General features: G+C 41.6%; 1 protein-coding gene across 1 annotated transcript; it reads right to left on the bottom strand.

Annotated features, from left to right (window-relative positions):
- Nucleotides 1-4,113: 4,113 nt before the first annotated feature.
- Nucleotides 4,114-20,988, bottom strand: actr2b (actin related protein 2b). The gene is made up of 9 exons (XM_085799452.1): nt 20,864-20,988; nt 17,448-17,558; nt 15,357-15,572; nt 14,605-14,677; nt 13,808-13,944; nt 11,826-11,975; nt 10,049-10,194; nt 8,820-8,952; nt 4,114-5,985 (listed from the first exon to the last, which is right to left on the bottom strand). The coding sequence occupies exons 1-9, from the start codon at nt 20,909-20,911 to the stop codon at nt 5,815-5,817; spliced, it is 1,185 nt and encodes a 394-aa protein (XP_085655578.1). The 5' UTR covers nt 20,912-20,988; the 3' UTR covers nt 4,114-5,814.
- Nucleotides 20,989-21,577: the final 589 nt, after the last annotated feature.

The raw sequence follows: 21,577 nt of genomic DNA, 5'->3' as shown, positions 1-21,577 counted from the left end.
CTTGATAAAAACAAAAGATGACAATAGAGTTTCTTTCTACCTCTGAAAACAGCTCATGTAGAGTAAGGAGAATAAAGTTTAATGCTGAATTTGTGTTTGCTTCTGGGAAATTAGTTGCTAATGTTGACTAATCTGTAGCTGTAGCTAAACTTACAGGTTTTTTAAAGCGACAAATTGCATCAAAAACTAGCTGTGAATGCACATTGATAAAAACATTTAAACTAAAAATGTAAAATAGTCCGATTTTTAAAAGGATTTTACCACAGGAAACGAGAGACACACACAGCTAGCGTGCTAGCAACAGTAAAGAGTACAAATAACCCTTTTTAAATGGACAAAATGCATCAAAAGCTTATTGTAAATGGACTCTAATAAAAATTGAAACTAAATTCAGTCATAAAAAAAGGATTTTACAGGAGATAAATCAAGGAACACAAATTAGCCATTAGCACGCTAAGCAGCGGTGCTGATGATGACTTTCCTCTGGAGAACATGAATCATGAAGAAAGCCCAAATCCTGTGGCAAATTATTGACATTTTATGAAGTGCAAATAGTTAACCGTCACATGTGGAGTTCCTGAGCTGTTTTTAAAGACAAATACTGGATCTTTAGAGAGACATAAAAATTGCTGGGGAGAGCGGATGCCACCCATGACTTTGTGAGGAGATCCAGAGAATAAAAAATGTCAGTCAAGGCCTGAAGTTTCTCATTATCCTTTAATAACTTCCATCGTTTGCTGCACCAAACTCTTTGTAAAGTATTTAATGAAAGAAAGCTCAAAGAAGAAGAAGAGAAAAAAAAACCCCAGCCTAGTACACCATGTTTCATTCTCCTCAAGATGTCTTTCCCCGGCTGCCTCCCTCCTCAGCAGGAACATGTGATAGCCATCGAGGACGTCGAGCTGTTTGACTCAGGATGTCTCTGGAAAAGCATGTGGGCGATAATGATGGAGCGCGAGAGCGGGGAGGGGGAGGGAGAAAAGAGAAGAAAAAGAAGGTCCCTCAGGGCTTTTGGGGGCCTGCTAAGCAGCTCAGCGGCTGCAAACAGCATCACAGTCCACATGTGCAAACATTTAAGATATCTGCTTGTGTAATGGGGTCAGCGTGGCCCCTCTCTGGGTGCACGGAGCACCGGCGCTCACTTCCCAGTGCAATTTACAGGAATGGGTGGCTTGTCCCGCACCAGTGCTGTGGTCTCATGTCCAAAGATAGGCAGGATTTTTTTTTACATTTCCCTCCTTACAGCTGAGGTTTTGTTGTTGCACATCTTATGTTATCTGTGCAACTTTAACTCCAAGTTGTGGGTCTCTTTCTCAGGCCTGATGAAACCACGCACGCTGAGAGGAGATGTTGCAGCAGTGAAGCTTACAAGGAGGCAGATAATTGTTTCAGCATACTTTATTTAAAACTGAGTTTCAAAACCCTGCACCTGAGATAAACCGGGTCAGACTGAGGAAAACCTCTCTCTACTCCCACCCTGTGGAAAATCTTTTAGCTGGAAACCGTTTGTGCAAAAGCAACTTGGAAAAACCCACTGTTGATGAAAGCAGTTTAATCTTTTACTTTAATAATAGGCTACAAGATAAGAAAAGTACTAAAAAAGGTGTGAGGAAAAACCTTTTATTGCGTATAAGTCCTTTAAATAACAACTGAAAAGTTCATGTTTTAGATGTTAAGTATAAAAAGCAAGTATGATGCATTGTCCTATGTGTTACATATCAGTATGAGAGAGAAAACTCAAATTTAAAGATAAAAAAGAAGTTGTAGATGAGATGCAGGATTTTCATTTTAATGCATTTTTGCAGGTTGAAGAAAACTCTCAGAACGAGGTCCATTTTGTAGCTGTTCTGGAGCTTTTGATCACAGCACATGATCTTCATCAGCAGACGACATTTGGCTGAAATAGTAAGTTTTCAATTCTCATTTTTGTTTTGTTTTTTTTTGTTTACAAACTGAGACTCAAAGTTCATTCATGACATCGACCAATGCTCTGTCTAATCTCGACCATCAACCTCATCCGATAAGAGCGAAACTTATCTGATTTTTTTCTATGAGTAACTGTCCTCGGCTACAAACCCCGGCCACCCCCGCTGAGGCCAGTCAGTGCTGCCTGTTTGTGCTGGGATGATGGGGTATAGGAAACTTCAAACGGTGCATCAGAGGTAACAGTTCAGGGTTAAGAGGGAAGTGGCAAAGAGTCGAGGGATTAAAATGGAACAAGGCCGGAAGAGTCTGGGTGAGATCTTTATTTCAGGCACGGAAAGAGAGCCTCTTCCTCTGGTGGCGCCAGTCCTCTGCCACTGTTCCATTTCCTCTTCCTCCTCCTGCTCTGCTCTGCTCTGCGCCGAGCTCTCCTCCTCCTCCTCCTCCTCCTCCTCCTCCTCCTCCTCCTCCTCCTCTGTGACCCAGCCACAGTCACCTTCATACCTCCATCCTCTCCTCTGATGTGTTTATATCTCCATGCTGAATTCCAGCTCCCTGCAGAAAACCTACCATCAACTGACAAGTAAAAAAACAAAAAAAAATTTAAGTTTATCTGCAACTATTTTTTTTTACAGTCAGTTTATAACACTGTCAAACATTTGACACTTCCTGTGTCTCAGATGTGAGACTTTGCTGTTTTAACTTTAGATTTTGGACTATTAGTTGGACAGAAAGACTCTTAATGATTTCTGTTTTTTGATTTTATGATGATCCAAAGATTGATCTACAAGGCAGGGCATACTTTATAATAATAATAATAATAAACTTTATTTATCAAGCACTTATCAAACAAGAGTACAAAGTGCTTAACAGAGAAAATGAGGATAACAGTTAAAACAAGAAGATCAGGAAATGCTAAACGAAAGAAATGTGTTTGAAGTAGAGATTTATAAGAAGACACCGACTCCGACCACCTTATTTCTTATGAGACATGGATTTTTTTTTAAAAACACAAAACTTGAATTCCACTTCATCCTCTCATATTTTACAGCTGAAAAACGTTTCAAATAAACTTGTAAATTGCAAGATTTATCTTTGGTTTTCCCATTTTGCCAAAGGTAAAATAAAAACCTGTATTCATGTAAAAACCCTGACTTCATTCCAGTTGATGCAAACAGGAATATCTGACAACACAAAGTCGTTTTTCCACATTGCAGAGCTGTGAGGAAATGCACTGCGGCACATACTTCAGTGTTGTGCTGAGCTGCTGCTGTCGGACGCTGGAGCAACGAGTAGAAGCTAAGATAAAGATTTTTTGCTGAATAAGAGACACTTTAGGGTAAAACTTGAAGATGAGCAGGAAATATTTTGTTTATGTGCGTTTAAGATCTTCTCCAACACCAGCAGCGTTCAGATTCAGAGCTCAGACGGGATTATTTGGGAACCAGACATCAGTTAGTTGTGATTTCTCCACTGATTATCAGTCTCTCTTTTTTCTTTCCTGTGTATAAATCTGGTTTTCTCAGACCAGAGATAAGTGACGACTTCAGCTTGACCGGCTGCACGACAACAGGTAGAACAAGTTCTGACTGACAAAACAATCCCATCATCCTCAGGGTCACTAAATGGCTTTTTTTTTAACAGCTTTCTACCCCATTAAATGGTCTTCAGCAACAGACAAGGTTTTACTCAGAATTGCTTTGTTGATTATGTTTCCAAAAGGTCAATAATGAACTTTTGAGGCTTTTATTTTTAGGAACACAGTGAATAAACAGTCTTTAAGGTGCAGAGATGAGTAGTAAACTGCCTCCTCTGATGTGGGTAAGTAGGAAACTCTGGAACAAGTTTACACTTATTGACCACGATTTTTGATCATCATTCAACAGTTTGTTAAATATTGTCAGTTTTTCTAACTCACTTCACTGTAAACTGAATATTTGTGAAGTTTAATATGTTGGTAGAAAAAAATAAAACATCAGTTTGGCCTCTAAGGAATTGCAATTTGCATTTTTACACCACATTTTCTTTAACTTTTCATAGACTTGTAAATGAATCAGAGACATTAATTTGAAGAGCTGCAGCCCTACATGCCTGTTGAATACTTAAGTCACTTTTTTTTTTTATAACTACATCTCTGCATGACATTTTATTCCACCAATTCAGTGAAGAAAAGAGGACACCGCACAGCGATCCTTATAAATCACTTTTCTTTATTTAAATCAGCGTTAGGCAGTTATGCTATGAACAACACAGGAAAATAAAAACAAAAAACAGTGACAAAAAGAAAAAGACATTAAAACATGAGAGATCCAGTTAACATTAACTGCACTTGGCACTGGATAGACGTTCATGGAAAGAGGAAAAAAAAAATATACACATTTATCATACTCAAAATAGAAGTGCCTCCAGTAATCATCAATTCGACTGTTGGGAGAGAACGACTGGAGAACTTAAATATGATCTCAACAGCATTTCAACTTCAGAAAACAAAAAAAAAAATCAACATTTTGTTCTTCTTTTTCTTCTTCGTTTTTTTTTTTAATATCAAGTTTCTCGGTGCTCAGATTCAAATCGATCTCATCATCAGCCTGCGACTGCCTCCCTTGCTTCGGGGGCGGAGCTGAAGGAACGCGACAGGTGAGGTACTGCAGCGTTGGTTGCACTCGATTGTCGCTACAACTGCTCACACCCACTCGTTCAGCTTCACATTTTCCGCCACCAAAAGAAAGGGAGGCAGCGGCGCGGCGGGCTGATGAGGAACAAATAGTAACGCTCCACCCACGTCCCATCATCATCATCATCATCGTCTCACCACCCACAAACCCCAAAGTACCGTCACACAACCGATGTCAAGCTCAGGGGCCTCTACTTTGCGTATTTGTCCCTTTTGTAAATCAACCATCAATTCTTCATAAAAACATGGAGGAAACTTCTGTTACCACAATACACTCCATTTACAATGGTAGTAGTGCACAGCAACAAAAGAAAAAAGTCAATGGAAAAAAAAAAGAAAGTCTGATTTAAAGATATGAGCTCATACATCCAACAAAAAAGGAAAAAAGCAAAAAAAAAAAAGAAGAGAAAAGAAGTAGTCCCTCTCCCAGAAAAGAAAAGTCATGATATCATTTATAAAAACCGACATAAAACTGTGATCAGTTCTCGCTCACCTGGAACAGATGCTGAAAGCGGCCCGTGGCTGTTTGTGGTGGACCCTGATTGTGATATTACAGACGCTTATGAGTTGCTTAGAAACTTTGCATCGATTAATCCCCTCCGGACGTTTTAATCAAAGGGAGGAAACTAAACTTTCTGAGACGCTCGCCTCGCTGCACTGGCTGCTGGCTTCTACCTGCCAAATGTAATTCACATCAAACTCATTTCCCACTCACGGTTTTAACCTCCTCCACCAGCTTTTGAGTTTGTTTTTTTGTTTTTTTGAGGTTTTTTTTTCTTCCTTCTTTTAAAAATCAGGCTTCAAAATTCACCAGCCGGGCGACGTTAACCCTTCTAGTCCTACTTTTTAAAGTACAAGGAGGAGGAGTTTCAGTGGAAATCTGGGGGGCTTGCGAGGAAAAGTGTGAACCAATCCCAAACCAGGAGAGAAGAAGAGGCAAAGAGGAGAGAGAAGAAGGAGGAAGAGGAAGAGGAGGAGGAGGAGGAGGTGATGGCTCGATTCCCTCTGATGTTTGAGGAGAATCAGGAGCCGGAGGAGGAGGAGGAGGAGGAGGAGGAGGAGAGGAGGGATAAATAGTTATATACTCTGCGATGGGGGGGCGAGGGGGGGGAAGTGTGTGCATGTCGTGTGTATATATGTGTGTGTGTGTGTGTGTGTGTATTTATTTTTTGTTTGTTTTTGTAACGTGTGTATGCGTGGTCTGTCCGTACAGTGCTTTATCTGACGGTGACTCCGAGTTTTTCCAGCACGCGGACTCCCTTCTCCTGGTACTCCTCCCGGGTCAGCCAGAAGTTGTCCTTGTCCTTCATGATGTCGGCCAGCACGGCTCCGCCCAGGAACACCATGTGCTTTCGCCTGGGAGGATCCTCGATCCGGATCTTAAATTTCTACAAGACAAGGGGACAAAGGGACGTACAGTGTGAGGAGAGACCCTGCGCAACAAAGAAAAGACCTGTGACTCAGGCGGCGTTCACGCTGCTGCCTCAAAGTGCCCCATTGTTTTGTTTCTCTGCACTCGGATGCGATACTGATCTTAATGTTTTTCTAGTCAGTGTGAGGGGTTTTTTCTTTTCTTTTTTTTTCTTGTCGTTTCCCCAGTTTCAGTTTGGACTACATTTAAGTTTGATCCAGATGCATGATCATTCAACTTGTTTATTAAAATAAAACATTTGTAATTGCTGCCGCGGCGAAGAACAACTGGAGAACAACTGGAGAAGAACTGCTCGGAGCCTCGGGCAGCGTCAGCAACACGAAACAGTAAAAGAAAAACAGCCACATCTGAAATACGTGTCTACTGTTTAGAGACTCTCTCTCTGTGAGGACATTAGTCGCACATGTAGCACTCAGGACGAGCAGCGTGAGCAACGCTACCGGTTGTATTGATAACCGTAATTGTTAGAAAACAGCCATAATATCGTCACCTGATCTTATCCAATATTAAAAGGGATACCTCATTCAAAATCAATAATTCACCAATTTTCTACTCACCGTCATGCCAAGGAAGGGTTTGGAGAATTTTAGGAGTTATCAAAACGCTTTTGGAGTTGCAGGGGGGGTCCGGCTGGCAACGGATTTTCATATAATGGCAGCGGATAGAGTTCACTTTTGAATCGTCCAAAACACACACACTGTTTGTTGTAGCAGTAGCTCCCAGTGGCTGCACGAGATTTGCTGCGAGATGTTCTTCCGTGTTTACATCATAGGTCCAATGGTTTACAACGACGAACGAACATCTCGCAGCCACTGGGAGCTTGGTCAGTACGGACAAGCAGTATGGAGGTATCTGGATGTTTCATAGTGTGTGCTTTGGACGATTCAAAAGTGAACTCTATCCGTCGCCATTATATGAAAATCTGTTGCCAGCCGGACCCCCCCTGGAACTCCAAAGGCGTTTTGATGACTCTGAAAGTTCTCCAAACCCTTCCTTGGCATGATGGTGAGTAGAAAATTGGTGAATTATCAATTTTGGGTGAAGTATCCCTTTAAGAAACAATATTCAGTCTCATTGGAGCTGAACCACTGAGAGAAGATGTTGTATGAAGACATGACACCAACATGAGCGCTGCACCGTCCTGAACCACAACATGATTTTAAGGTGTGAAACCAAGACAACAACCTCAAACAGCAGTGACTTCACTATGTGCAACACCTGTGATTGTACAGTCGTCTCATCCATTGTTGTAAAAATGTTGATTAGTGCAAAGAAAACCGAGGCCAACGTGGCGCCTCCTCGACCTCTGTGGTCACACACGTGCTCCCAGGTTTTATAATGGAAAAACTCTCAAAAATCAACACTCAGACCTCGGCCCCTGCAACATAATCCACTTCTCCGCGGTGTCTTGAAGCCTCCAGTGCGTCCAAACGCTCATATTTTCACCAAATAGGGCGAAAGACGCAAGGCTTGTTTGTTGCTCACGTGGCGCGCTGTCCAAACATAGGTGCAGCAGCAGCAGCAGCGGCAACAAACAAACAGCTGAAAAAAGGCGCAGGGGCCGAGCTGCGGATCCAAGGTGGAGTCATTGAGTCGCACTGAGAGGGGGAAAAGGACGGAGCGAGGAGACGAGCAGATGCAAACAGCAGCAAGTGGAATGTGCTGCAGGAATTTACTGAATGGATGTTTGGATGCTTCTCCTCCCCAACATGTTTGAATCCAGTGTAATCAACATGGAGCGAAGCTGACCACAGCCCCGGCTCTATATGAAAAGACTAAACAACCGAGCAGGGGGGTTTTAGTATTTAAGTATAAATATGACCTTGGGCTCTCCAGGAGAAGACACATGTGCCGTTACAGACTGTGCACATTTCATTAGAAGCAACAGAGATATGTGAAAAACACTCGCTCGCCATTAGAGAATGAGATAAACAATTTGAGCAAAGCGAGTCTGGCTGCAGTTGTGGGCAGAGAAGTAAAGCACATAATGACTTGCTATTAAACTTATGAGTCATCTGTGGACCTTTGTTTACAGAGTAGGTCTGTGTCTTTGGGACACGGACACGGAAATGTAACGTAGTGATATTTTCCCCCAAAACAAATATTTATCATTGGGAAGTGAACCTTACATGTGTTGTGATTAGCGTTGGTGAGCTCTGATTAAGCTAAATGAGCGTCCACTGGCCGCTGGCACCACCTGGTGGTCGTTCACGTCCACTGCACCGAACAAACGGAGACTTCGATGTTCATAAAAAACTTGTTTCCTAAACCTTGCAAATGTATTCAAATAGTAGCAGCGCGGATAAAAAGCGATTCATTTATTCTGCTGTGAATTGAAGCGTGTGGGACTTCCTCATTTGGACAAAGGAAACACTGTCAGGTGTCAGTCACGGTTTACTCTCTAAAAAAACCGACTTAAATATGTTCACTGCGGTCGTTTTCACCTTTCTGGTGCTTTACTGCTCCCTCACATGTGGGAAACTCCGCCCAGGCTTAGTCAAACAAACCCCCAGAATCAGCTGGAAATATTAATTCACACCAACTGAGGGGGAGACTTCAGCTCATCTCAATGCTTTTTTAAAGACATAAGCATTTGTTGCAGGAAACTCGACACTAACCAGCTTCTAAATTTGGGCTAAAATTAATTTTATGCGACCTGTTTTCATAGTCGCAGTCAATCTGCAAACCACATGCGAGTGGTTTTAGCTCAGAGAAGTTCCGTATCGATCACGTATTCTCAACAGTGCGACTGCAACAAGTGAAGCCGAGGCCATCAGAACAGTTTCTCACCGAAAGCTTGTCCACGTCTCCCTTGAGCACACGCTCCAGGTAGAGCTGCTTGAGCTCCCTCTCCAGCCGAGAGGGCAGCCCCGGGTACATGGTGGATCCGCCCGACAGCACGATGTGTTTGTAGAACTCAGGCCTGATGACGGGAAGAGAGAGAGAGAGAAGGTGAGAAAGAGCAGGAAGAGAAATCAGCATCTCAAAAATCATACAAGTAGTTTTGCTGGTTTCCCTCCCGATGAATATATCATGAAATTCATAGTCCACATTGTTGAACATGAACTTTCTGGTCAGATTTGAGTCCCTCTGTGACGTGACGTTAATCCCTCAACAAAACTTATTTAAAAACAAAATTATTAATAAATATAAAACTGAATTATGAACACCAGTGTGCTCATGAACTGCCTACTGTTTGTAGAATATATACACACGGAAAGTGTTAATTTAAGAAGGGGAGGCAAAATAAGCTGAAGCTTCTGCCTACACCTTTTAGGTCAAGGTACATTTGTTTTATTTTGTATTTATACTTTAAGGTAAAAAAAGAAATTAATTATTGTTTGTTGTTTATTTACATTTAAAACATATGTGTATATAATGTATATTGATTCTCCGAGACCAAAATAAACTCTAACAACATCAAGGAATAAATAATAATTGAATAGGCTTCAAAGCATACTCTTTTTTATTTTTTACAATTAGTGACTTGTAAATGTGTGTGTGTGTCAGTATTGGGCACGTTATTTTAAAAAAGTAATTAGTTATAGTTAACTAGTTACTTTCCCCAAAAAGTAACTAAGTTAGTAACTGAATTACTACATTATAAAAGTAACTGATTACCAGGAAATGAGTCAAATTACTTGGACTCGACCCCCTTTAATCTCCCATTTATCTGGAACTAACCAACTCACTCACTCAGAATCCCTCCACACAGTTGGTTAGTTCCAGATAAACAGCGTTTTTCTGACTAGTTGATGGACAAAAAAAAAGTGTAAATAATGTCCTACACTTTAACAGGTGTATTACTTTGAGACAGGACTTCTTGGGTCAAGTAACGGCGCATTTTATTGTTCGTAACGGTAACAGCGTTATAACGGGGGAAACAGTAACTTTTTTGATTATTGTTACTGGAAAAAAGAAGCGGCGTTAGTAATGCTGTTTATTTTATAACGCCGTTATTCCCGTCACTGGTGCGTCAGTGGAAACACGGCGTATCCGTGCCTCGTCACCGGCCTCACCTGGTGTCTATATCGGCCGCCTGGATGGTGTTGAAGAGGAGCTCGGCCACTCCGACACCCTCCACGTTGATGAGGTGGGGCTGGAACAGAGCCTCCGGGGCCTCAAACCGCTCTCCTCCCACCTTGATCACACGACCATCTGGCAGCTGGAGATGTGTGGGAGGGGATGAGATGAAAAGAGAAGGGGAAAAAAAGGAAAGAAAGAAGCATGACACCAGTGAAGAGGTAGGATGTAATGTATGACTCAACAGAGTGTGCTAAAGGATGTAAATCTCGTCTGCAAGAATCAAGGCTACTCTCCGTTTGAGATGTGTGAAAGGAAGTCCTGACTTCTCCATATCTCTCTTTTTTTTGTTTTTTAAAAGAGATTTAATGTGTTTAATCCAGATTGAAAACACCCCCCCGCGCCAGAGCAGCAGGTAAAAAGGCACAGTGAGTGTCGGCTCCAAAACGAGTAGACTGGATGTGTATGACTATAAAAAGGCTTCATTCAGCTGAGGGCAGTGGGAGGAAGCGGAGCCCAGCCTCAGCCGCAATGTGGCTGCACAGGAAATGATGTAACGTGCAGTTCAGGGCCCTTCGGCCACAGTTACATTGCCCTCCTTGTTTCAGCAACACTCGCGCACACAGAACGATACTTACACATACATGTTCACACGCCTACACGCGCACACACTCGCCTACACTAACCCAAACACACATGGTCACAGTGAGCCCTGAGACACAACATGTGCTCGGTAAGGCGTGCAGTTAACACAGACTTCAGGTCCTGCGTTTAGATTCTGTGGTTCCCTCTGCAGGGAAAAGGCCTTGGAAAGAAAAGCAAGTCTGCACCCCCATATGTTTGAGTCCCAGAGAAAACAGTTAGTCAGCAGCACTGCCCTGTCTCACAGCGCCAACAATGGGCATGTGGTAGTCTACTTAGCTCAGTGCAGAAACAGATTTAGTTACCCCATTAGTTTTGATTCCTTCAAAAAATACTGCCACTTGTGAATAACAAACCCGTTGGGAGGGATTCTTTATACGATGATGCTATTTTAAGCAGAAACGTGAAACTTGTGTGCATGTGGCGTGCACAAAAAGAGCTAATTTTACTTTCTTTTTTTTTTTAAATAAACAAAACAAAAACGAGAATCGCAGAGGGCTGGAAGTGTGTTGTTTGCCTAAGTAAAACGACGTCCAACCTGAAAAACAGCTGCTTAACGCATTTCACAAAATATTCATGTCCCCATTTCTTGAGCAAACTCAGCGTTTTCTCAGAAGTTATCTTTGTCCTCTTTGTTCAGTCTCATCGTGTCCTGACTGGTTTTTGTTGATCGCATGTCTCTGATTTTAAGTATTCTTATTTTATAATATAACTATCAGACAGGGGGACAGCAGGAAACACGGCGACACCAATGTTTTCCTCTGTATATAAGACCCACTGAGGGAACAGAGTCCTAGTTGTGAGGGTGGCAACTACAGTAGCTCCTAGATCTGGTTTCACACTGGCTATTGTGTCTGCACAGTGCACACCTGATGAAATAACAACCACAAACACCATTTTACATGATAAGCTGAGCTGCAGTTAAACAGAGTTGTGAAATGACTCACAAACCTGTACAAAAAAACACCACAAAAAACCACAACCCACGCTTCCACTGTTAATGCTTATGGAGTGGAGTGAATGCAAGAACAACCTGTGCAACGATGCCATAAGTGTGCCTGTCGTTTTAAAAAAAAATCAAAGTTATATGACATTGACATCTTATTAAGGTAAATTAAAGCGTGTATCTACCGTGTATGACTCCACCAGCACGGTGGTTTCCAGAGCCAGCTTCTGCTCCTGCTCGATGTTGTAGCCCACGTAGCACAACTTCTCCTTCATCATGCGCACCGTCTCGAAGTCTGCAGAGTGGTTGAAGGCATAACCCCTCAACAACAACAACTACGGGACAGGAGACAACAGACAGACAGAAGGTGAGACAGGTTCTGGGTGATTTATTGTATTTTTTTTGTGAGTTATTCATAATAATCATCTTTTAAATAGTGTAATGCATATACAACATCATGTTTGGTAAACTAACAAATGGTCTTGAGGACATAATCACATTAATATTCATTCTTTTAAATTCCAAATCTTTCACAACTGAGAAAAAAAACCATCAAATTGGTAGAAAATTGTTTGATTTGTCTTCTTTTTTTTCTTTGAGGGCAGGGCTCGACAGTGCGACAGTTTTGCTCGCATTTGCGAGTTGATAATATCCATTGCGAATAAAAAATTACATTCAGTCGCATCAGTGCGACTCGGACAGAAACTGCATGCACCGTTTTGCATGCTGTTTAACGTGAGCAGTATCTCCCCCGCCCCGCCCCCCCTGCCTGTTTGGTGATTTTGGCCGCCGCCTTGATTAGCTTGTGTACATCGGGGCCGTTCAGATGTAACGTCTTTTCCGCACTTTACTTTAAAGGTAGACGCGCGTCATGCACGCCAAGGCGACGCCGTAGCAGAGCACATTCGGTGCGACGCGCTTCCCCCCCCGTGCACGTTCGACCTGCTTCTTCCTCCGGTACACGGTCTCGGGCTGTGTCTCTCCTACTGTTTCACGGAGCTATAGAAGAGAAACACATTTCAGGACAGCCGCCGACACTGATCACTGCCTAAAGAGTTTCAAAGTTGTGCAACGCGCAGCTCAAACCAACCTGCTGCCTCAGTGACCAAGCTTTGATAAATACAGTGTGTCCTCCTGTGTTTCAGTTGGGTTGATACCGCGGAGCTATTGAAAAAAAAACGCTTGTCGCGGTGGAGCTGAGAACAGCTAACATGTGGTCACAGTCTCACAGTGCAACATTCATAATAGAAACTTTAACTTCAAAGCTCCCTGTCTGTCCTGTCTCTGAACATCACAGGGGCAACATGGAGATGGAGATGCTTGTGTGACAGGTTATTGAGTTTTATTAATGTTAAAACATTAATAAAAGGAAAAATGTTTGGTGTTTTTACTGTTCTCAAATGTAAATATGGGTCATATTGGACCCTCAACATTATTTAAGGCTTAAACAGACTGCTACTTAAACATTTTTCATTGTGCTCCAAAAGTAAACAAACAAATCTTAGTGTAGAGCCCTGTATGTATGTAGTAATCAGCTTTTTATACTGAGGGAAATATAGGTTCACTGCTCATCAATACCCCCACCCCAGGGCCTTTGCCACCCCGGTCTAAAAAAAACCCCAGGCAAAATCATATCGGACCTGTAATCAGATCTGATACAGAGCTTTAATGCAGTCCTTCCAGACACGTGATGACATGCACACAGCGCAAAACTAATATACTATTTTCTCACATATTTGCATTGTTTGTCTTTCCTGACTTTTGTTAAGGCAAAGAGCCAGTTATAACATTAAAAATTAGTCTACAGGGTTATGATTATAGGCTAAATAAGTACTTTATTTGTTTGAAAATGACATTTTCACCAAAACTGCTTAATTTTTATTGTGCTACTAAAAAATCTTGTGTGCTACTAAATTTTTCAGCATAGTAGCACAGTGCTACTTGGAAAAAAGCTTAGCGTCAAGCCCTGGAGGGGATCATTGGAAACTCTAAACTTGTTTTTAATTAGTAGCAACATTCACAGTGATGATCTGTGGTTGTCTTCTGAGTAGTTAATTGATATATCTATTAATTTATTTATTACAACAAGAAGAAAGAAGTTGGTTGCAAGTTTTTTTTTTCATGTGTCCTTTGTTTCCCTGAGTCACAGAGACAAAACAGTGGATACCTTGATGAGGTAGCGGGTGATGTCCCTGCCTGCTATGTCCAGGCGTCTCGTCAGGTGGGGCAGGCTGAAGCCCTCGTACACTGGACAGATGTGTGTCACACCGTCCCCGGAGTCCACCACCACACCGGTCAGGAGGCCTAAAAAAACACACACACACACGCACACACAGTTGAGTTAATCTGTGTTTGTATTTAAGGTTTATCCAGTGTGAGTTTTGGGCTACTCATTGTTGGTATTGTCAAACGGGTAAACACAAAAAGAACTGTGAGTGATAACATTAATCTAACGTTGGCAATTACACTGCGTCTAATTGTATTTACAAATAGTTTCATCTGATCCCGCTTCAGGCGCAGGTGTAGTTTCACACATCAGGACACTTCAGGTGACGTTAGGATATCGTGTCTGTGCGTGACTATGGGATGTCCCAGAGCGAGTGTTTTTGTGACCGTCTAGACTTTCTGGCACATTGAATTATCAGATCTGGTATCGAAGTAGATCCCTAAAACAAATCTTTTAACAAAACTATTTAACAAAGGTGTGGTGGTTAAATACCGCCACACACACGAATGTTTACACAATCTAAATGAAAAAGTCGTCTGTTTGGTGGTGTTGGGCGACAACTGGAAAACAATAGAAACCTGTTCTAACTCCCAGACGTCGGGGTGAATCTAGTTTGTGGCTAGAGAGGTTTTGGTCAAACAAAAAAACACCTGTTAAGTTTTATGATGAGGAAACTGTAGTCAACAAAAAATGTTAATGTGTTATTTTTATTCATTTGTGTGTGTGTCTATTCTTACCTTGGGCATACAGGGTCAGCACAGCTTGAATAGCAATGTAGACGCCTGCAAACTGGTAGGTCTCAAACATCACCTGCAGGAAGAGGTCGGTAAACGTCACACACACACACACACACACACACACTCAGTTACTGTTTGCTGATGAAAACCAATACTTACAGTGTATCTGCAACAAAAGCTCATGCAAAGTTATCTCTGCAGCACAATGCAGAAGTAACACATAATGAAGTAATTTCACAGAAGATTAACCAAAGTGGCACTTCTGCAAAGTCTTAAAATATCACACACACAAGCCAGCCGTTGCTCAAGAAGCAGCGTGAACCTGCAAGTTTTAAACACTGCAGATCTTTATGAGAATTATACTACGAAGGGTTACTTTCAACCAAAACTCTGAATGCTTCGTGTGAATGAGCCCAGCGCAACATGATATCAGTCAAACGCCCATTTCAGGACCAATATATGGATCAGACTGCTATGTGGTATCTGTATTTTTTCTGTAATGACCAAGGTTTTGATTCTTTTTGTGTGTTTGTTTGTTTTTTATTCATTCCCTGACGGTATCATGAGACAGAAAGCACTGGACTACTTTGGTTCTTGTATATATACTCAGTCTTTTCTTTTTATTACTTCATTTAACAATGTCAGGTGTTGTATACCCATTTTGTATGTAGGCTTTTTTCCAATTTTTTGTAAAAAACGTAAAAATTAAATATTAAAAAACAAAACAAAAACAAACACCCATTTCTTCGTACCTCGATGATTTTCTCGCGGTTCTTGGTGGGGTTCATCGGGGGCTCGGTCAGAAGGATCTTGCAGTTGCGGGAGTCGATGTTGAGCTTCTCCGGGCCAAAGGTGTAGTCCCACAGGTGCTTCATGTCGTCCCAGTTCCTGACGATGCCGTTCTCCATGGGGTAGTTGACCTCCAGCATGGAGCGCAGCTCGCTGGCCTCGTCCCCCACCATCAGATCCTGGAGGGAGAGGTCGAATGTCAACACAGATAAATATTCAAGAAGCCAGGCAGCAGAGCTCTTCCCATTTCTGAAGCCTCCTTCTTGGATCAGTCAGTCTCACTAACCACAGAGAGGAGCACCAGCCAAGTATTTGTTGGGTAATAAAATCAGCAAATCCAGCTTTCCCCTGAACCTGCTGGTCGGCTAATATCAGAGAAACTCATTATCTATGTCACTTTTTCTGAAAGCAGGTTATCTGTCAGGTGCATTCATGTCGCACTTCAAGTTATAACTCAGTTACCCAGCATGCATAACAACAAGCCATTATTTTCCATGCATTTACACCTGGAAACACTTCCCCCTGGCTACAGTAAACCACTTGTTTTTTAGCACCATTCAACTTAGCTGCATGCAAGGCAGCCTGGCAATGTAAACAACCGCTGGGTTAGAGCTCAGTGTTAGCCACACAGTCAAGCATCTCACGTTCCACTTGGAGACATCAAAAGCCTACTGAAGGCAGCCATTTTATGGGTTCATCCTGTGTGCTTTGGCATTAACAAAGTACCAGTCACAGGCATCGCCTCCATGTGGTCTCAATGAAAATAAAAAAAAAAAGTAAAAAAGAAAAACAGATGTGCTTCTGTCTCTGGATTTCAGCTGCCTGCCATGCATCCTCCAGTGTGAACACTTCCTCTGCAGTTGTCAAAGGGTGAAACACTTGCACCAGAGAAGCAACTTAATCTTAACCGGTCATCACTTTGATAAAAAAATGCACATTGTTTTTAAAATAGATCCACGACACAATACAGAAAGAAACGGGACATTTAATATTTGTTTTCTAACTGTGGCTCAAAGTTAAAAGTTCTTTTTAGCTGAAAACTGTTGTAATTATTTCAGTTCTTCAACAACAGCAGGGTAAAGTGGGGGTTGGCGGTCGGGATTCACCAGCAGATCAGAGACTTTAAAGATGGAACTGGTCCAAAATCTCTTTTAGTGCTCCATTGATAACAGCTGGCCTATGATTCATCACAGCCATTTCTGCAACACTTTTAGCCCGGGGAAAGGAGTGCATTAACGAAAAGGTGATGTACATCTATCTGACTCTGTGCCGCTCGTTTGGCCAACACCGCCCGGCACTGGTTGGGATGTTGAAGAATGAAGAGTTGTTGTGTGAGTAGAATAAACAAACAACCAAAGAAAACAAAACAAACAGGACAAAAGAAATGAAGAAAAACAAAAAGAAAGAGAGCTTCGTTTTCGGTTGAGTTCAAAACATGACACAACTCTCCGGGAGCAGGCAAGAACAGGAGGCACACACACCAACCCGAACTTACCATCTTCTGGGAATTCTACTTCATCGTAGGGGAACAAAACATGGAGGAAGAGGAAGGTAGATATATGAAAATAAAGATAAATAAACAAAAGAATTGGAGAGAACAGGACAGAGGTAGAAAGATTCATGCTAAAATAATGGAAAAACTGACAGATGTTTCTCTCAACTCACCTTCAGACAAATTAAAAAGGATCGATTAAAGATTTCACATGTGCAGCAATGCATTTGAAATGTGGTTTACACTTAGATGACATCTAAACCAAGCTGTTTATAGGACCGACTCTGTTGTCTAACAGATTTCAGAGCTGATTAGTTACTCTTATTGAAGCTTTCTCTATAACATAATCTTTTCTACAGTCAAATGAAGTCAGCCTGTACTGGTGACTTTGTGCTTATATCAGAAACTGAATCTGTAATGTGTGATTTCAGACATTTGCTTTAGAGGTCATACGTTTGTCTTGTCACTTGTTTCCTAACCACGTTCACCGTTGAAATCAAGCTTTAAAAGGTTAAATAAACAATCACTTCCAGGGACGTCACTCAGGTGGACCAGCTTGTACCTTGATCTCAATGTTTCCCACTTTGGCCGTCGAGCGAATGATGGGTCTCCCAACAAGCGCAGGGAAGATGTGCTCGGGGAAGTTGGAGCCTGCGTAGCCGCACTTAACAAACTGAAAGAAAAAGGAAGAGGAAAAAAGCACAGGGTAAGTGACAAGAAAACACATTTTAAATGCCGATGCTGTGTAATAATACAGCGAGACACCGTGACTGTCACCCTGCTGATAACACTGGACACAACTGACATTTACACTGAGATTAAGAATAAATAAATAAATAAAAAAGGGACCACTGATGCCTCAATGCCACAACCTTTATGTTCGTACGACGTGTGAATATGTATGAACATCTGCTTCAGCCTCCAGCACAATGGTAGAGAAATGTAAATATCTTTAAAACATGTTTGGCATTTCGGCCTTTAATCTCTTTTTGACACTAACAGGTAAGGTTGAGGAGGGTGTGTGCGACATGCAACAGAGGGTCTGTGCTGGATTCAAACTGTGTGAAAGCCTCAGTCTCGATAGAGCACATCAGAAAATGCATATCTTACACCGTTATAGGATTCAAATGTGGTTTTTTTACCCATTTTAAAAATCATTTGTTGATACTAACAAAGGCTATATATTACATATATATATATAACATTTGGACAGTTTCTTAACCATAGTATAAAGTCATAATTGTTAAAACTGTGTGGACCAAGCAGATCAAAGAGTTGACGACCAGGAATAGACAGCATTGCATTACAAGCTGCACTGCAATTCTGGGTGGTTTAAGGCTCCGAGTTGCAGCAAGACAGTTTCTGCATTTTGTGCTATTTGTATCATGACCTCAAACAGCTTCGTGTAAAAGCGAAAGACCATGAGGTGACAATTTTTTTTTTAATCGAAACCAGCTAGTGTAAATCAAGTAATTTAAAAAATAAAAAATAAATAGATCCACTAAGCAGTGCTTCACTACTTATGGAAAAAGCCCTGCCCCCGCAAAGGAATCTGGGTAAAGATTTTACCAGACAAACCACAGGAATCAGCTGCTGTGTGAGTGTGTGTTACAAAACTAGTTCACCTCTATTAGCGCATTTTTGACTGATCCACCAAACCAAACCATTTATTTACTTTTGACCTGTTTGCAGCTGCACTGTACTAATGCTGGGCAAGATCATATTTTCTTTCTTTTTTTGTTGCTTTATCTCTATTTTTTCCTTTTTTACATTTTCTTCCTTCTTTTATTGTGAAGCACTTTGAGCTACAATAATTGTATGAAATGTGCTATATAAATAAAAATAATAATAAACTTTATGTTCTTCTTGCAGATGTTCAAGACAAAGCTAAACTGTAAGATTTTCACAGTAGTCGATGATGTGAAACGGCACACACGCCGGCGCTCTGTAAATGTGCTGGTGACAAACGTCGCCGCTGTTCAGACTCTCTCACTTCCTCTTGTCTTCTCAATTCAACTCTGACAGAGGTTCGGCTTTTTTTTCTCCCTCCCTCTCTCTCCCGGCTGCGCACAATGCACTTGAAAAAGTCACATCTAAAAAAAAGCCTTATTAGTCAGTGACATGCTGAGCCAACATCCTCTTTAACTGCTGACAAGGTTTAGACAGGAAGTCCCTATGCTCAGAGGCACTACTACCTGTGTGCAATGAATAATTTGTAAACATAAACCCACATCTGCAAAATGTGCAGAATTTTACTGTACATGCTAGATGGAGTAAAAGATGCTTATTTCGTCTACAAACCACAGGTGCTTGGAAATTCCCCTAAATTTAACAGTTTAGTGGACTATTAAACCAGCTGGCTAGGGTGTGACAAGAAGACCACCAGGCCAGGATGGTTCCCTAAATGTTCAGATACATCAACTTTGAGCTGGTGGTCATTTCCCAGTTTGGTGTGAACTCTTTTGCAGCGTTTCTCACGACACACCTACAACTTTCAAAGGTGTTTGAGAACCTGTCAAAAGTCCTGATTTAATACATAAATCAAGCAGATTACAAGGGCAGACGCACTGCAAGTGTAAAACACATGCAATGCCATCCAGTGGTGGAAGATTGCAAAAATAACAAATTGGAAAAAATATGCGATTAGATGTAGAAATCTATTCAAAATCCCTACTTCCATAAAAAGCAAAGATATCACCAGTCAAATGTACTTGAAGTGTACTCATTTTACAGTATGACTAATATTTGACCTTAGTAGCCCACTTACTGCTGATGCATCAGTGTGTGTAAGCAAAATATTTGTGGTGTAGCTGAACAAGGGGCAGCTAGTTTTAACTGTTTCCTGCACTGGTCACTGGTTTAGTCTAGTGGTTACTTTTCTATATTTAGCCTATAACTCTTGTGTGAGAAACAATTGTTAGTATCCCTCTTTCGGTCTCACATTGTAGCTTATTAAATGAAATCACGGTGGAGCTGCTAACAACTCATGGACAAAGTTGCATCTTTTGCAAGATCCAAAAGCCAAACAGGTTGGCAACTACTAATTTGATCTTGTAATAATTAATTTTATATGTTTATTTTATGCCTTTTGGGACAAATTAGTAATATACGACACTGGGCTGTACATCTACAAAACTTGACTTGCCTGTATCACCTAGAGAGTAACTATAGGGATAAATGTAGTGGGGGAAAAATCAATAGCATTTCCCTCCCACCTTGAGATGTCATGAAATAGGAATCAGGAAGTAGACATCAAGAAGCTTGTGTTTCAGTACAGAACAGGAGTAAATGCACTTCGCTTTCTTTTTCTGAAGTTTACATTTTGCTAAAAAACGGAAATATTTGACATTTCTCTCTACGAAGCTGCAGCTATTCAGGATAACACCGTTTTAAAAAAGGTGGTTCCTCTATTATTCACCTGGCACGGCCTAACCTAACCTAGCGTTAACACCCACCTGACGTGGAGTATAAAGACAAATATCTACCTTTTTGTGCTTAACGCAATACGGAAACGAAATACAGAAATTCATAAATCTGCAAGGTCTGCGTCGTGTTTTTTAAGTAAATCACGGAAATGGGTGGCAGAGCAAACCAGACAGTCAGCTGTTAAATGCTAGCAGGCTAGGCTAGGCTAGGCTAGTTAGCTGCCGTAGCTTCACAGCGGTTGGGTGACAGATGAGCCGTTACTTCGTTTTTTTTTACGGGTGTGTATGCAGCTGCGAGAGACTCGACACTCGGGGCTGTGTATTCAGCTCTCGTTTCCGACAATAACACCCAGTCTTCGTGCTATTTCCGCGAAGAGTCTGGATGAATGAAAATTAGCTAGCTACCCACCCAGCTAACTAGCCTCGAAGCTGACACCCCCACTTCCGGTTTCAGCAAAATCATTCGACACAAACCAAACGGCCGCCGGTTAAAAAAAACGAAATGCACTCTGTTGTGTTGACGCATCAAACCAAAGCGATGGACTTGACTTACCCCGGTCCCATTGTCGCAGACCACCACTTTCCTTCCCTGGCTGTCCATTATGTAAAAAAAAAAGCCCAGTAGCCGCGGCGCTGAACCTCCCTCAACTTTCTTTCGGCGAGCCGGAAGGAAGACACACCGACCGACCAGAGAGGAGGAAGGGAAGGGTGCTCATCCGGTGACGACACGGTAGTCAAAAAAATAAAATAAAATAAATGACAGGCACTGTTTGCCCCCAGTTTGATTTATGCTGGCAAAAATGCTCTGTTTGGCTACACTGAATTTCATTAAAAAAAAAACTAAACTGCCTGTTTTATTTGATTAATTTTAATAGGCTATTTACATACACAGACAACAAGACAACACACAGCCAAAATATATGTTAAACAATATAGGAGTAGCCTATCTCCTCCATATGTGATTGTGAAAATAAAAAATGCTGCATGTCTGTGTATTAAAGCAGAAGTAAGCGGAATGTTTGTGTTAAAGGTGTACAGAAAAGAAAACTGAATTTGAGCCCACTCTGGATCGTAAAATTAATATGATAGGCTAACTCATCTTTCAGACGATGTAGGCCAAACTTTGTGCAAAATTCTATTTTTGAGTAAATCCAGGATGAAAGTGTGTATTTTTTTTCCCGCATTGGATAATGCAGGCGCACGGATTATACGTCAGCCTGTAGGCTACACGATTCACCAGCCACTGATATTGGATCCGTAATCCGTC

Source organism: Trachurus japonicus, chromosome 15 (assembly GCF_045865225.1).
Source record: "Trachurus japonicus isolate A0001 chromosome 15, Traja_1.0".
Taxonomy (NCBI): Eukaryota; Metazoa; Chordata; class Actinopteri; order Carangiformes; family Carangidae; genus Trachurus; species Trachurus japonicus.
The sequence above is the reverse complement of the archived record's forward strand: the minus strand, read 5'-3'. Positions and strand labels throughout refer to the sequence as shown.

What these genes read in the sequence shown, in the direction of transcription:
- actr2b (XM_085799452.1), bottom strand. Translation starts at nt 20,911, where the DNA reads ATGGACAGCCAGGGAAGGAAAGTGGTGGTCTGCGACAATGGGACCGGG. An exon ending in TCTGCGACAATGGGACCGGG is followed by an intron (nt 17,559 to 20,863) that starts GTAAGTCAAGTC and finishes TTTTTCTTTCAG; the next exon opens with TTTGTTAAGTGCGGCTACGC. An exon ending in TGCTGGTGGAGTCATACACG is followed by an intron (nt 10,195 to 11,825) that starts GTAGATACACGC and finishes ACACATCTCCAG; the next exon opens with CTGCCAGATGGTCGTGTGAT.